This window comes from Bubalus bubalis, chromosome 8 (assembly GCF_019923935.1).
Source record: "Bubalus bubalis isolate 160015118507 breed Murrah chromosome 8, NDDB_SH_1, whole genome shotgun sequence".
NCBI lineage: Eukaryota > Metazoa > Chordata > Mammalia > Artiodactyla > Bovidae > Bubalus > Bubalus bubalis.
The window spans coordinates 32,574,790-32,591,604 of NC_059164.1; the positions used below are offsets into that span (position 1 = coordinate 32,574,790).

General features: G+C 44.3%; 1 protein-coding gene and 1 long non-coding RNA gene across 10 annotated transcripts in view; one reads left to right on the plus strand and one right to left on the minus strand.

Annotated features, from left to right (window-relative positions):
- The window catches only part of LOC112577761 (ATP-dependent translocase ABCB1), a 111,089-nt gene extending 101,053 nt beyond the window's left edge, over positions 1 to 10,036 (plus strand). For all 4 annotated transcript variants that reach the window (XM_025290988.2, XM_044946554.1, XM_044946555.1 and 1 more), the window contains 3 exons: positions 5,264 to 5,470; positions 8,411 to 8,557; positions 9,417 to 10,036. In XM_025290988.2, the coding sequence (XP_025146773.2) occupies positions 5,264 to 5,470; positions 8,411 to 8,557; positions 9,417 to 9,623 (561 nt within the window). In that variant the 3' untranslated portion in view covers positions 9,624 to 10,036. The remainder of the gene's footprint in view (positions 1 to 5,263; positions 5,471 to 8,410; positions 8,558 to 9,416) is intronic.
- On the minus strand, positions 712 to 16,214 carry LOC112586469. 6 transcript variants are annotated; one of them, XR_006552715.1, is made up of 4 exons: positions 16,076 to 16,214; positions 9,712 to 9,794; positions 6,029 to 6,122; positions 713 to 840 (listed from the first exon to the last, which is right to left on the minus strand). It is a non-coding gene; the product is annotated as an uncharacterized LOC112586469 (long non-coding RNA). The 6 variants fall into 6 exon arrangements; XR_006552716.1 differs by having other exon boundaries at positions 742 to 869; XR_003110904.2 differs by lacking the exon at positions 713 to 840 and adding an exon at positions 5,367 to 5,503.
- Positions 16,215 to 16,815: the final 601 nt, after the last annotated feature.

Below are 16,815 nucleotides of genomic sequence, written 5' to 3' on the forward strand. Positions count from 1 at the left end.
GTAAAAAACCTGCCTGCCAATGTAGGAGGCTCAGGAGACATGAGCTCAGGCCGTGGATCGGGGGGATCCCCTGGAGGAGGGCATGGCAACCTGCTCCAGTATTCTTGCCTGGAGAATCCCCATGGACAGAGCAGCTTGGCGGGCTACTGTCCACAGGGTCACAAAGAGTGGGACACAACAAAAGCAACTAATCATGCACGCATGAAGCATAAGTTGGCTGAAATAGCAGATTTAATTAGAATAATGACTCTCAAACTTGTTTGATTATAACCCTGTTACGAAAGGCAAAAAATTTCGTTCCCCAGCCTGCCCCCACAAGTGCACTCATAGTCACTGTAGTGGGAAAAACTCTTGGCAATAACAAAGCTTTGGAGTTGAAAACAGCAATAATGGTAACAGTAAAATAATCAGACTACAAGAAAGTAAAGAAATAAATGGTTATTCTCCACATCCATTAACGCAGGGGAGCAAAATTAAAGGCATGAACCGTACCAGTTATGGTTCAGCATAGGAAACAAAGCACTGTGGGCATCTGAGCAGCTGCTCGTTTAATAAGGGGGTTCAGCGCTCACATCATCACTGGCAGAGGGGAGTCAGAGTCAGCGCTCCCAGCATTCAAATCAGCGCTGCAGCTGGGATCCTGTGGCCAGGAAGTTGCCGGGACTTGTGCCCATGTCACAGCTGCTCCAAGCCTGAAGACACAAGGACAGAGTCTTGCTGCTGCAGAAGCTCCTCTCTGCCAGAACACGGGCGACAGTTTACCACAGCTTCTGGTTTCCAGGTTTTGCACCAGGCATCTCACTGGTAGAACCTCAGTTACTTCTGGCGGCAGAAGGGAGCCTAGGAAATAGATTTTAGTCCTGCAGTCCCTTGATAGGTGAAAGGACAGACACAGAAGAATATGGAAATGAGTGCTGAGAGCGTAGGAGAATAACCCTCTCAGGACTGCAGTGATGATGCAGTGCAAACAAAGCGCCCTCATCTGCCGGAGGAACACGGTGATCTGCTCCTGTGTGTTTGCGCTAGAGCTTTGAGATGCCACCAGGTGCTACACAGCAGCCAGCCTTCTTAGTGGAGGTGCCCCAGTAAAGGCTAGTAAATGCGCCAAGTTCTGTTTAGGAACATCAGTTGGTGATCTTGAAAGACTAAGTCAATAGGTTATTAGTGATTAGTTCTTACTGCCATGAAAAAAAAAATAAGTCTGGGGACTGGAGCATCATTTGATTGTAAGAACTGAAGCAAGGACTTGACCCTGAGGTCAGGAAATGCTCGTGACCATCAGCAAGCCTCAAGTCACACTTAGCAACATTGACCTGAGCGCTGGTTCTCAGACTGGTATGGGTCCGAATGGTCTGGAGAGCTCACAAAGAATGCAGCCACCCTGGCTCATTCACACAGGTTAGGATCCAGCCTTCTCATTTTTAAAACTTTGCCAGATGATTCTGATGCCAACCAGACTTTGAGGACCACTGAACTGGTAACTGTGCAAGTTTCAGGTCACATTGTGGCGAGTCTTACAAAATGAAGCTATGGGATTGTTCAGAGAGTAGAGGTTCTGAGGTTTGTGGGGCCTGAAAGTTGTACAGTTTCAGGGACTATACTTGAAAGAGTTAGGAACACAGAATTAGTCACAAGCATAAATATTTACTTCTAATGAAAAAAATTCACAACAAAATATTAAAGCCTTAAGGATTCTGGTCCCTCTCCTTTTTAGGCAAGTTATCCTAAAGGCTTATCCAGAAAACCCCCTAACTGCAGCCTGGCCTCCCCTCACCCAGGACATTGTTTAACTCACAGCATTTGCCTGCAGATGAGGGTCCTTGAATCTTAACATTCATTAGCTTCACTGAGACTCACTCGAGTCTTTGGTCTTCCCCTGACCTTTCCTTTCTCCCCTTGACCATCCTTCACACCACCATCAGAGTCCTCTCTCCCTCTTAGAACACAGCTAGAAGCCTGTCGTCTGGCTGTTACCCAGTGGGTACCTGGGCTAAGATGGACACATTGTTCCTTTGAAAGAAGACAGAAAGTATTTTTCAATTCTCAACCACTGTGTAGCCAAAATCTAACCTGTAGTGTGCAGACCTGAGCTCCCTCAGCCACTAAGAACGTCACCCTGCACAAGCGACCGAACTCTGCTCGTGTCCTCATCAGTAAAAGGGGGATTAAAATCACACCTATCTTGCAAGTTTTGTCAAGATGAAATGAGAGAGTGCATGAGGCATACCTCAACACAGGACCTATAATATAATCAGTGCTCAATAACTTATCTAAAATTATTTCAGAGTAAATACATACAGGAAAATTATACATATTTAACATTTGATTGTGCTACTGAAATCAGGCAGTAGATTTAAGTCTAGAATAGGGATAGCTCATCATTTTAATCTAGCCTTTCATTGTTACAGTCAGTGTGTTACTTGAGATTTTCACTTAGGCCAGGATCTTTTGAGCAGTGTTCACAGACTCACTGGATTTCCTTGGTCTTCCTCAGACCACCACCCGTGCCTCAGCCAAAGAAGATGTGCATTGATCTTTTTACATTTGGACTTTTTAACATATTTTCCCTCAGGAAAGGATCCTTTAGAAAACACAAGTTTTAAATAGTTAGCAGTAGCTGTGTATAGTGTGGGGATGAGGAGCTCTAAGCATCTTATTATATGTCTGATGGAAAAACTCATTGAAGCTTGCAGGGATCAGTCATATTCATCTGATTATATTAGTTAAACAGTGTCTTTTTTTCTCCTAGCAGTGTGTGTGTGTGTGTGTTGCTCAGTTGTGTACGACTCTTTGCAACCCCGTGGACTGTAGCCCCCAGGCTTCTCTGTCCATAGAATTCTCCAGGCAAGAATACTGGAGTGGGTTGCCATTCTCTTCTCCAGGGGATCTTCCCAACCCAGAGATTGAACCTGGGTCTCCTACATTGCAGGCAGATTCTTTACCATCTGAGCCATCAGGGAAGCCCCCTAGGGGTATAAGTCTGGAAAAAGATTCTTTTTCTTCCCTCAGTTCTCCATTTCTGAAGTGCACAGTGTTCCATCTAGCCTGACTTGCTATATGGTTTGTAACCATCCTTGTGTGGTTTTTCCTTCCTCTCTTCAGCCTCTACTTTCCACTTTCACTTAACACCATGAGGAAGCCTGGAGCATAGATGCTTGGAATAGTCTCCATGGCAACTGGGCTGGGTACTAATAAGGTCATGGCTGTGTTTTCCATCCATCTTTGCACCTGCTAGTTTCACAAATAGAAGCTACCTTCCTGCAGCAAAGCCCGTATGTATCCTGTCCTTGGCCAGCTGTGTCCCAGAGGCGTGCAGCCAGGCACATGGGATTCAGAGTATATTTATAGCTCAGGATATACTCATCAGTATTAGAAAAGCTCGAAGCTGAGTCACTGATGTCTTCTTCTGCGGTTATGGCAGCTCTCACTTGAATGCCAGCGTTCTCTTGCAAAGTAGATCTTTGGGGCAGATATGTCTCCATCAGAGAGGAAGGATTTTTATCTGTGAGGCTGTAATGGGCACGCCCAGGCTTCTGCAGGGTGATCCAAAAGGAGCCAGGTTCCTAGAGAAAGGCCAGGCTCTCCCTCCTGCTGCTCTGGGTAAGCTATAGATGTCTGTCCATCCTTTTATCCCCTCAGACATCTATCCCTCTGCTGTGGTTCCAAGTGCATCACACAGGCACCGTTCCAAACCACAGACAGTCCTTCACACACTCTGTGCCTAGCACTGTGCTCAGTGGGGTCCCTGCTGACGTCGCTGAATCCTCAATTCCAGAGTTTAGGGATTATAATCATTCCCATTTTACGTGCAAAGAAACTAAGGTACTAACTCACTTTTCTAAGGTCAACAACTATTTAGAGAGATAGCGGCATCCTCCCACACTCACTTCTGTTTCACTTGAGTCCTCAAAAAGCTGATCCTGACTAACAGGTCAGATCAGAAATGTAACCTCCAGGCCTGTTATGTGGTGATAGCAGTTAGTTATTTCCAATTGAATCGTGGATGCTTTTCCTGTGAAAAATCAATACAGAGCAGTAAGGATGGGGGACTTCCCTGGCTGGTCCAGTGGTTAAGACTCCAGTTGAACTAGAGTTCAGCCCCTGGTTGGGGAACTAGGATCCTGTGTGCCACATGGTACGGCCAAAAAACTAAAATTAAAAAGTCATCTTATTTAAAAAAAAAAAAAAAAAAAGAATGCCAGAATACATTCCAGAAATAGAATATGGTTTATTAGTTTCTGGTGGCTGCTACAACAAATTACAGCGTTTAGGGGAGTAAAACCCCACAGGTCTGTCTTATGCATTCTGGAAGTCAGATGTCCGAAGTGGACCGCACAGTGTCGGTGAGGCTGTGCGCCTTCTGCAGGCCCTCAGGGAGAGTCTGCTTGCTTATCTTTTCTGGCTCATGGCCCCTTCCTCCATCTTCAAAGCCAGCAACGACTGATCGAGTCCTCCTCGTGTTGCTTCACTGTGATCCCCAGTCTCCTGCCCTCCACCCCACACAGTTAAGGACCCTTATGATTATATTGGGTCCACCTGGATAATCCAACATAAGCTCCTCATCTTGAGCTCAGCTGATGAGCAGCCTTCCATCGTAATTCTCTCTGCGTGTGAATAACATGAGCAGGTTTCGTGAACTAGAGCGTGGATATCTTGGATGGAGGAGATGGGCATTATTATGCCTTGTTGCTGTTGTTCAGTCACCCAGTTGTGTCCGACTTTGCAACCCCACGGACTGCAGCATGCCAGGCCTCCCTGTCCCTCGCTGTCTCCCGAAGTTTGCCCAAGTTCATGTCCATTGCATCGGTGATGTCATCCAACATTTTATCCTCCATCACCCCCTTCTCCTCTTGCCCTCAATCTTTCCTAGCATCAGGGACTTTTCCAGTGAGTTGGTTCTTCACATCAGATGACCAAAATACTGGAGCTTCAGCTTCATCAGTCCTTCCAATGGTGGTGGGGGGTTGATTCAGGGTTGATTTCCCTTAAGATTGACTAATTTGATCTTGCGGTCCAAAGGACAGCAATTATTCTGCCTTCCAGATGCATATATCAGAAGCCAGAGTTAAAATGCAAGAAACATCACAGTTCCCCAAAGCATGCAGTTATAACCTGATTCAGTTAACCTCGACAGTCCAAACTAAAAGCAACAACAACAGTCTCATAACAACTTGCAGTCTTAACGTAGGAAATAACAACATTAATTTTGTTAAATTCAAAAATGTTCTGGTTCTGAGGCTGATCCATGATCTCTTGTTTTCAGTTAATCGATGGCAAGGAAATAAAGCAGCTGAATGTCCAGTGGCTGCGTGCACACATGGGCATCGTGTCCCAGGAGCCCATTCTGTTTGACTGCAGCATCGGCGAGAACATCGCCTATGGAGACAACAGCCGGGTCGTGTCCCAGGAGGAGATTGAGCGCGCGGCCAAGGAGGCCAACATCCACCCCTTCATCAAGATGCTGCCAGACGTAAGTCTCTCACCAGATGCGGTGCCTGGGAGCCTGTGGTTGTGATTTGTAAAGGGCTGGATCCCAAAGGTGAAGAGAACTGAGCAATCAAAACACACCCCTGCTGTGGACAAGTATCTTCCCATCTATGTCATGGTTACAGGACACTTCCCGTCCGTGTCTATGTCATGGTTACAGGACACTTCCCGTCCCCGTCTGTGTCATGGTTACAGGACACTTTCCGTCCCTGTCTGTCATGTTTCTGACACTTCCCGTCCCCATCCTATGTCATGTTTACCCAACCACCTGCCTGACTCCCTGTGAGCAGTCTGACTAAAAAGTACACGTCTGGGAGGCCTTTCCCTCCACATCAGGGCACGGAGCCCACAGAAGCAGGTGTGACCCTCCCCATCATTTCTCTCCCATCCTTCCTTCGCTCTGCCTCCTTGCAGCTTTGCCCCAAGCCTTGAGGCTCTCTCTGTGGAGTCAGGCCAGGCCAGGGGACTGGACCCATTCAGAAAAAAGGCTCTGAGCAAGGGTGGGTTATTGGAGTGTCCGTGGTATGGTGTCATCTCTCACCATTGCTCGTTCCTTGGGTCCCACGCTCCACTTGCTGGACTGATACTGAAGCCTGCCCTCGGCTGTTGTCCCATGGGTGCCTTCCGAATTCCTCCTAGGAAGTTAGATAAATGGAGCCTCTTATCTCTCTTAAGCTGCTTAGGTCCTGTATTTTAAGTGCATCTAGACTGTCTGGAGTAGGAAATGGCAACCCACTCCAGTATTCTTGCCCGGAAAAATCCCATGGATAAGGGAGCCTGGCGGGCTACAGTCTACAGGGTTGCAAGACTCAGACACGAGAACACATATACACTAGACCTGTCTTATCTCATGCCCCCCCATTATCACACGTTATGTTCTTTGTTATAAGGAATTGCCCCCTGAAAACAAAGGTCAACTTCAAACCAGCAGAGAAGGTCCTCTCCTCGTGGGGAAAGATGACAATGCCTTATGGCCCTAGGCCGCTCCCGAGACTGCCTTTGCTTGAGGCTCTTCTCTGGATCACTGCCGGCACCACACATCACAGTCCTCCAGGAAGAAGCAGTGTCCCCTCTCTCCCCTGCTTTAACCTTTAGCCCATCTGTGGATAATGGGCCCTTCCCAAGGCTGGAACATTCAGTGCATAACTTTAATCCCCTTCACTAATGATGAGGTCGGTCAGTCTGGGCATGGGCCAGCACCTCAGTGTCACCTGGGATCCTGTGAGAAATGCAGGTTTTCAGGCCCTACCCCAGACCTGCTGCACCAGAAACTTGGAACTGGGGTGTAGGAATCTGTGTTCTGGTACCCCAGGTGGTAACTGATGTAGGTACAGTTAGAGAACCACTGAGCTACGGGTTAACAAAGACAAATACTGAGAGTGATTATCATGTAGCTTATGAAGTGTATCTTGCCCCCCTCACTTTGTCTGCCACAGAGCCCTGTCTTCCTGGGCTCTGGGCTGTGTCCACAGAACACGCCTGTACACATCAGAATTCTTTTCCTCAGTGTCTACATGTGGAAAGAAAAGGCAAAACCCCTTAAGTCCTACGTTCTGTCCAAGGACCTACTTCTTGACCTCTGTGGTTCACACTAGACTTTGCTGTGTATCCATCCTGTATACAGTAATTACTTCTGCTTTACCCCAGCCTCCCTCTCCATCCCTCCCCACCTCGCTCCCCTTGGCAACACAAGTCTGTTCTCTGTGTCCGCGAGTCTGTCTCGCAGCTAAGTTCACTTGTGTCATATTGTAGGTTGCACACATAAGTGATACCATATGATATTTGTCTTTCTCTTTCTGACTTACTTCACTTAGTATGATAATCTCTAGTTGCATCTACGTGGCTGCAAATGGTATTATTTCATTCTCTTTTATGGCTGCGTGATATTCCATCATATGTATGCACCACACCTTTGTTAACTGTTCATCTGCCAGTGAATATTTAGATTGCGTCCATGTCTCGCTTTTGTGAATAGTGCTACTATGAACATAGGGGTACACGTATCTTTTTGAGTTAGAGTTTTGTCTGGATGTGTGCCCAGGAGTGGGGTTGCTAGATCATATGGTAATTCTATTTTTAGTTTTCTGAGGAATTTCCACACTGTATTCCATAGTGGCTGCACCAACTTACGTTCTCACCAGCAGAGTAGGAGGTAGGACATGATTTAAAATCAAACTGTGGATGTCAGAATCAGAGCCCACAGTTTACAAAATTTCAGCCTGGCAAGAATCTGAGAATGAAAAACGATAATGTGGTTTTCTAAGTTATACATTGCATTTCTGCTCTCACTTATTTACCCTATTAATTCCAGTCCTTATTGTCATATTTAATACTTAATTATCTATTGTCAGGAGAATTCTAAAAACAAAAGTAAATCAGGAGATTTCAGCTTTTTAAGTTAGATACCAAGATAGAATTTCTTGGCATCCATTAAAATTGTTGACGCTTTGGAAATAGTCTTATAAAAACAGACAGCAAAAGGTTAGCATTCTAAGAATCTTCCCTTCCTCACTTTTTGAAATAATGCAGAGAGCATCACCTACTGGTCATAAATAAAATGAGCTTCAATTATATTATTCTGCATAGCCTGTTAAAATCAAATTTCCTTCCCCTGACCAGTCTTTGTCCCAAATATAGTGAAACCAGAAGGCTTGAAGAGACTAACATTGCAGCAGTAGTCCTCCTCAGGTTCATTTGTCCACACTAAAACATAATTTTTAAGACACAAATGTCTGTTTTCAAGAAGAGAAATTAATCCTGCCATTTAGAGCTATGAATTTGCTGTTAAACTCATCAACCCGTTCTTAGCTTCTGAACCTCAACCTTTTTGTGTATGGAAGTGGTTATCCTATTTGCTGCAAGCAGACTCTTTCTCACAGCTCTATCAGTTCTGCTTTTCATAATAACAAAACCCTGTTTACAGAAATACAACACCAGAGTAGGGGACAAAGGAACTCAGCTCTCTGGTGGCCAGAAACAGCGCATTGCCATAGCTCGCGCCCTTGTCAGACAGCCTCACATCCTGCTTCTGGATGAAGCTACCTCGGCTCTGGACACGGAAAGTGAAAAGGTGAGAATTTAAATTGGTCTCATTCACACTTGAAGCAGCTGTCCTTAGACGGTTTAAATTTGCGCTACTGTCTCTACAGTAAAGAACAAAATTCAGGCTGATAACAAACTTTGTTACTTTCAGTGGAATTTAAACACTTTCTGTAGCTGTCATTCAAGAGATCTAAGATGAAATGAGGCAGATTAGTCTTATAGCACGTGTGCTCCAAAAAATAGCCCTGGATCACTTTGTATTGATCCAAGAAGCTGCATTCAGGAGGCACGGTCCCATCTCTACTGACAGCATCTCCTCAACAACTATAGCAAAGAGTGGAAGCACAGAAAAATGTTTAAACCTGGCTGTTCCTTAGGTAAATACTAGCTATTGTTTTTAGTTTGAGAAAAAGTTGAGTATTCAGGTATCTGAATGATAAACTCATTCTGAGATTTTTTTTAAAAATCTTGTATTGGAATATAGTTGTTTTATAATGTTGTACTGAGAATTATTTTTTAATCTTAAAAATACCAAAATTCAGAGATGCTGTGTTTGGCCCGTGCCTAGGCTTCCTGACTTAACTGTGGTGCTAGACCAGAAGGATGCTGAATGGCTAAGCCCACTACTGAATGCTTTTAAATGATCGCAGGGGCTGTATTTATAGACACAACTTGGAGATAGCCCCTACCCGAGAACTAACCCAAACTAGGATTCGGTATCTTCCGTATAACAGATCCCTTGCTTTGTGAAATATGTGTTGTATTCCACTGACACTGTTAAAGAAGCACTTATCGTTGGATACATTAATGGTGAGGCTTGTTATGAAGGAAGAATTCAAGGGGGAGGATTATCCTGACCAGAGGTAATTTGTGTGATTATTGAACAGGTTGTCCAAGAAGCCCTGGACAAAGCCCGAGAAGGCCGCACCTGCATCGTGATCGCTCACCGGCTGTCCACCATCCAGAACGCAGACTTGATAGTGGTGATTGAGAATGGCCGAGTCAGGGAGCACGGCACACACCAGCAGCTGCTGGCACAGCGAGGCATCTATTTCACCATGGTCAGTGTCCAGGCTGGGACAAAGCGCCAGTGAATGGTGACCGTATAAGCTGCCAAATATTGTCTTATAGTATTTGTGTTAAAACATGGCATTTAATCAAAATTAAAAAGCGAACACTTACCAGAGAAACTATGTAGAGTTACTTATTGAACATCTCCTGCCACAGTGGAAGATCCATCGCACTCTGTTCTGGGTCTTCAGAGACTTTATAATTGAAAGAACAGAAAGAAGCATCATCGACGGGAGTAAATCAGTGGGTATGATTGCATTAGAAAGGTTATAGAATCATTCAAAGTAGATTTTGTTAATAAAGTGTATAATTTTTATTTATATTTTCTTATTCGAACTGTAACTGACTGCCCTGTTAAAAGACTACAGAAGTAGCAAAAAGTACTGAATGTTTGCATGTAGTGCCTATAATAAAACTAAACTTTTATATGACTGGAGTCATCTTGTCTCAAGTGCCTGTAAATCTGTCATCTCTCACCTGGACTATTGAAGATCATTTCTGCACTTAAAAAAAAGGAATTCTTTAAAAACGCCCATTAATTTTGTAAGAATGGTTAAGCTGTATATTAATTCCTGTTGTACATGTCTTTTCACATTGGGTTCTATTCTACAAAGCCATGTGGCTTCTTCTTGAACTTGATCCTGCTGATCCTTGTATTTCCGCATTATGCTGACTCAGACCACTCGCATGGATCAGTACAGGGTTTTGGGGGCAGAGGATGGAAGCTGTGAAGCACATACTGTCATGTGTGTTGACTGTGTTGCATTGTTCTTATGAAAGGCTTTTACAGAATTTTCATCTTTTTGTACTTTTGAAAAATATTTGCATGTATTTATTTGGCTGCGCTGGGTCTTGGTTGCAGCACATGGGACCTTCGATCTTCACTGCGGCATGTGGATCTCTGTTTCCAGCATTCATACTCTCAGTTGTGGCATGTGGGATCCAGTTCCCAGACCAGGGATCAAACCCAGGCCCCTTTGTCTTGGGAGCACAGAGTCTTAGCCACTGGACCACCAAGAAGTTCCTTTTTGCACTTTTCACAATAAAATTCTTCTTCTGTTTTGATATTGAATCACTTTTCCCAGTAAACTGGTCTCTTCCAAATTGATCCTTCTGGTGGCAGATGATTAAAATGTGCCATAAGTTTAAATACAATCAGAAAATGGTGCTCCGACTACAAAAAGACAAGCCAAAAAGCACAATAAACATGACCGAAAGGCACAAGCTGGGAGCAATATTTGCCATATTTATTATGAACAATTGGTATCCTGAAAATATGAAGAATTTTAAAAGGAACAAAAATGCCATCACCTCCAGGGAAAAATGGGAAGAGAACATGGTCCAGAAATTCCCAAAGAAGAAACGCTGGAGAAAGAAAGTGAATGGTCTCAAAGAAATGCAGATTAAAATGACAAATCCTTGAGTAGTGACATCAGCCTTGTGGCAAAATAAGGCATCTGCCCTCTTTGTTTTGCCCTCAGCGACAATAATTTGGCATTGAACCACGAACAGGAGTACTATTTGGGAGCTGTGGCATCCAACACCCTGTGCCAAGGGGCCCTGAGAGGAGTCTTGCTTCCCCGCAAGTCAACTAATAGGGATACAGACTTGGGCTTTGGCTGGACCCTGAAATAGACTGTGAGCTGGCTCGAGCAGCGCCTCTTCCCCCCGCCACCAGCCTTGGTCCAGTAGCCCCTGGAAAACACTGTCTGAAACAGTCACCCACCGACCAGAGAGCCTTTGAGAAGTCCGGGCTTCCAGAAGAGAAGTTTCAGCCCGCCTTTGGAGCCCAAAACTGAGTTTGGATGCACTGAGAGCGTGGTAGGTGCAGCTTCACTGGACGTGCACCACCCTGCCCCCAAGGGGACCCAGCTCAGGGCCAGAAGAGATCTCATCCTGCAGTTTCTCTCGGGGAAAGTGAGAGCTTGTGGGTGACACGTGGCTTCCCAGTCCATGCAGGAGGCTGCCAAAGAAGCTCCTTTCTCTCTCCCCACATCCAGAGTCCTGAAACATGGACTGCGTGACTGGGAGGCAGGAAGAGATGGAGATGGCAGGGAGCCCCCTCAGGGCATTGAAGGCACACGGGTCCAGCTGACTGCACTCAACAAGCTTGTCCTGAAGCTGCAGGGGATGCCTCACCTGCAGTGCTCAGCATATGCTGTGCTGTGCTTAGTCGCTCAGTCATGTACGACTCTTTGCAACCCCATGGACTGTAGCCTGCCAGGCTCTTATGTTCATGGGATTCTCACGGGAAGAATACTGGAGTGGGTTGCCATTTCCTCCTCCAAGGTATCTTCCTGACCCAGGGCTCAAACCCAGGTCTCCTGCATTGCAGGCGGATTCTTTACCATCTGAGCCATAAGCGCTCAGGATACCTCACCCACAAATAGCCCCTGACCCTGTGGCCGGCTCCCTGTGTGCTCCCGACAGAAGTGGCAAGAGCAGGACCCGGCTGATGACTGGTGAGCACACAGAGACTGCTGAGCCAAATCTACCAGCTGGGGAGAAACTGCAAACTGAGCTTTAGTGCCACCTCTGGCAAAACAGGAGGAAGACAGCCAGTACCTGGCGGGCTGCACTGCTCATCAAGAGAAGGCATATAAGCCTAAGGGTTCTGCCACAAGAGGGAGCAAGAAGTGTGGATGAGGTGCAATCAGAGAAGTCAGAAAGCCTCAATCACTGGCAGGGCTGAAGGAAGATACTTCTCTCCTGAACCAGTTAATAAAGACAGGAGAAGGTGAATATTACTTCAGATGGGAGGACTGTAATGCAGACTTCAAGGGACGTGAAAAATCAAGGAAACATGATACCACCAAAGGGTGACAATGTTGACAGAACTTTAGAAATAAAAGCAGAGGAATCGAATAAATTGGAAATGAAAGAGGAGAAACGACAGTTGATACCACAGAAAGAGGTTCATAAGAGATTACTATCAACAACTATACACCAACAAGTTGAATAATGTTAGGATAAACTGATAAATTCTTAGAAACATACACCATATCAAGACTGAATCAGAAATCAAAACTCTGAATAGACCAATAATGAGTAAGGAGATTAAGTCAGTAAACCAGAACCTCCCAACAAAGAAAGGCCCAGAACCAGATGGCTTCCTTGGTGAGTCCTACCAAGCATTTAAAGAATAACACCAATCTTCTCAAACTCTTTCAAGAAATGGACGCAGAGGGAGCACTTCCAAAGTCATTTTATGAGGCCTGCATTGTCCTGATTAAAAAGTCAAATAAAAACATTATAAGAAAACTACAGATGAATATGGGTGATCAATATAGGTGCAAAAATTCTTGACAAAATACTTGCAAACTGAATTTAGCAGCACAATATAGGGATCATACAGCATGATCAACGGGGTTTATCCCTAGAATACAAGGATAGTTCAACATAGGCAAATCAATAGTTTATTAATAAATTAATTCTATTAAATAAGATGAATAAAATGGAGAATAAAAATCATAATCTTAAGAGATGTAGAAAAGAATTTGAGAAAATACAACATACTTTCATAATAAAAAATTTTCAACAAACTGTATATAGAGGGAATATATTGTTCAGTCACTAAGTTGTGTCTGAGTCTGCGACCCCATGGACTGTAACCTGCCAGGCTCCTCTGTCCATGGGATTTTCCAGGCAAGAATACTGGAATGGGTTGCCATTTTTACCTCCAGGGCATCTTCCTGAGCCATAGATTGAACCTGCATCTCCCATGTCTCCTGCATTCCAGGCAGATTCTTTACCTCTGCACCCCCAGGGAAGCCGTAGAGGGGACATACCTTAACAGAATAAAGGCCATATGTCGTAAGCCTACAGCTAACATCATACTCATTGGTGAAAGATTGAAAGCTTTTTCTCCAAGATCAGGAATGAGATAAGAGTCCCCACTCTTGACTCCTAGTCAACATAGTACTGGGCATTCTAACCAGAGTAATCTGGCAAGAAAATAAATAAAAGGCATCCACATCAGAAAGGAAGAAGTTAGGTTGTCTTTGCAGATGATATGATCGTATACACATACAGAAAACCCTACGGATTCTACCAAAAAATGTCTTTCTCTCCATGGCCTCTTTCACGTAGCACAATGCCCTCCAGATTCATCAGTGTTGCCACAAACGGCAGGATTTCCCTCCTATGGCTGAACAGTATTCCATTTAAGTATTTACTGTGTTTTCTTCATCCGGTCGTCCTTTGGTGGATACTTAACGTTTCTATATTCTGGCTATTGTGAGGAATGTGACAGTGAATATACAGTGCTGATTTTGTTTCTTTCAGGTACATACCCAGAAGTGCGATTGCTGTATCACATGGTAGTTCTAGTTTTAATTTAAAAAAAAAAATGTGTTTTCTGGCTGTGCTGGGTCTTCACTGTGGCGCTCAGGCTTTCTCTAGTTGTGGTGCACGGGCTTAGTGGCCCCGAAGCATGTGGGATCCTTGTTCCCCGACCAGGATTGAAACCACGTCCCTTGCGTTGGAGGGTGGATTCTTCGCCACCGGGCCACCAGGGAAGGCCCTGGTTTTATATCTTTGAGAAACCTTCACATTTTTTTCCCTAATTTGGAGCCACCAAAGTTGTGTTAATTGGTTACAGTAGCCTTGGGGAACTAATAGAAACCTCGGATCGGGGAAGCTAAACATGATGCTTTTATTTTATTTTACTTTTTAAAAATAAGGGTAATGAGGCTCTGAGGTGAGTGAGAAGAGAGAAGAATGGGTGGCTATGAGAAATATCCAGAGTCTAGATATGAACGGTGGAGGGAGGGGAAGAAACTGGCTTGGAGAATGCTGTGACATGGATGGAGGTGAACAGCTCTTTTAGGAGGAAGATAGTTTGTTCGTATGGCTTGAAGGTGACACCATAGTAGAAGGTTTTTTTAAAGTGTGGCCCCTGGTTACCAACTAAACCCAGATGGGTCCCACTGTGTGCTGTTTGCTTGAAATCAGCTGTTTTATTTTCTTAGTTCCATCCTAGGATTACCCAGCTCTGTCCAACTTTAAACAATGATGATGATTTTTTTGTTTCTGTGTTTCTGATTCTGTTTCCTGATGCACACAGCAGCCGTTTGTTCCCAGGTCTCAGTAAGAAGAAGTGTTTTTGATTCCTTTTTCTTACTCACATCTTCATTTCAGATGCCTGCTTCTAGTTTATGAACCTTTTGAGGAAAGGATTGTGTCTTTGCATCACTTTGTTCTTTTGTCTGGCAGTGTCCTTAGTATATACTCAGTCAGGTTCAGTAAGTGTCTGCTCTTCTGCTAAGCTTTTTTAAAAATCTAGTATGTACCTCCTCTCTATTAGTTTTGTTTTATCAAAAATTAAGATCTGAAAAGTGATTTGTTAATATAACATATATTAAGAGAAGTCTTATGTAAGGCCATATAGTTTTACATAAAAAATAAGGAGGAAAGCCCATCGTTACCATAAGACCTGTGACCCAGCTTTATCTACTCTACCAAATAAAAGGGGAAGCCTTTTAGGAGTTATGTCCATAATTTTGTAAAAGAAAAAATATCTTTATGAAGTGAGAGTAGTCTGGTAACAGTATGATACCAATATCAACGTCCTGGGTTTGATTTTGTATTCTCCAGGGGATCTTTCTGACCCAGGGATTGAACTTGGGTCTTCTGTGTTGCGAGCAGATTCCTAATTGTCTGAGCCACCAGGGAAGCTCTGTAATAGTTGTTACCTGCTGTCATTTAGGGAGGCTGGATGAGGGGTACACAGGACTCGACAATTTTTGCAACTTGCTGTGGGTCTATGATTATTTAACAACAAAAGGTTAAAGATAGAATCATATGGTGAAACTTAAAGATCTGCTGCTCTTCAAGTGCTAATTATGTGGGCTAAAACGAAAAATGAGTTACCCAAGAAGTGGTGTGACTGGAGAAGACAGGCCCTGGGGATGAAGGGACAGCATTTCAGGTGGAGAAATTTCAGCCTTGGCTCTCATTTCAGTAGAGCCTTTCAGCGCCTACTTAAAAGTGTTTGAAGTACACACAGAAGGATGTTGTGGTTGGAGCTGGCTGAGCCAGGCAGAGAGTGGCATGAAGGCAGGAAGCGCTGGCCTGCTTCCTCTGGGAGCCCTACTGACAAAATGCAGTTCGGGAGTTGTAAGCTGAGGATCAGATCTTGAGCTATGATTGCCCTTCCCTCTCAGAACCTAGCCAGTGTGCCAAAGGAAGCAGCCCGAGATATGTGGGCTGGCCACATGACTTGACTCTGCACAGCCCACAGCCAGTATCAAGTGGCAGCCACGTGAGGGGATACCACAGACTTCAACCCATTCAAGCCTGTAGATGACCAGCTCCAGCTAGCACCTAACTGCATCTTCATGAGATGAGACCCAGCGCTATGCCCAGTCAATCCACAGAACCATGAGTCATAAAAACCCAGTATTTTAAGCCAGTTGATAACTAGAGCGAGTAATAGCCCTCTGAGTTGGAAAGCCTATAAAGGACTTTCACTTACCTTAACTCTTGAAAACTTCAAAAGTACCTGTAGGCTGTAACAACACCCCAGTCAGCATCTTGCACATTGGAAGTCCTCCCTAAGAATATCTGTTAAGTGAAAACAACAAAAGATCTGTTGATCTTAGGAAAGAGATCAGATGAGATTTTCAGGAGCACCATCTGTAACTGTAGTCCTTTGTCCCACTTGGAACTTATAACACCAAGGGTGAAAGACCTCTGCTCTTGGCGTCGGGAGGAATCAGGAGAGCAAAGAGAAAAGCGGGAATGCTCACTGATGTGTGCAAGAGGCAAAGATACATGATGAAATGTTTTCACCAGGACTCTTTCAAAAGAGCCAGTTTGGGTCATAAGGAAAAGTGACCTTTGAATTGGAAATGGAACATTTTTGCTTTCTGTGCTAGGCAGCTCAATTTAAATGTTTTCCCTCTTATTGATTGTCGGTTGTTCTGTGGAGAAGCATCAAGGTTCTCCAGCCAGAAAACCTGGGTTTCTCTCCTGGCTGGCTGTTGGTTACATATGTCATTCTTTGGGCAAGTTACTGATTGTCTCTAAGTTTTTTATTTCCTCATTGGGCCTTATGGAATTTCATAAGCTACCTCACTGGATTACTTGAACACTGGATATTATAATATTTAGGACAATGCTTATCAGATAGAATATTGCAAAAACAATAATAAAAATGTTGGTTGCCTTCACTTCACGCTCTTCAAGGCCACCTGTTCTCTTGCATGAAAAGAA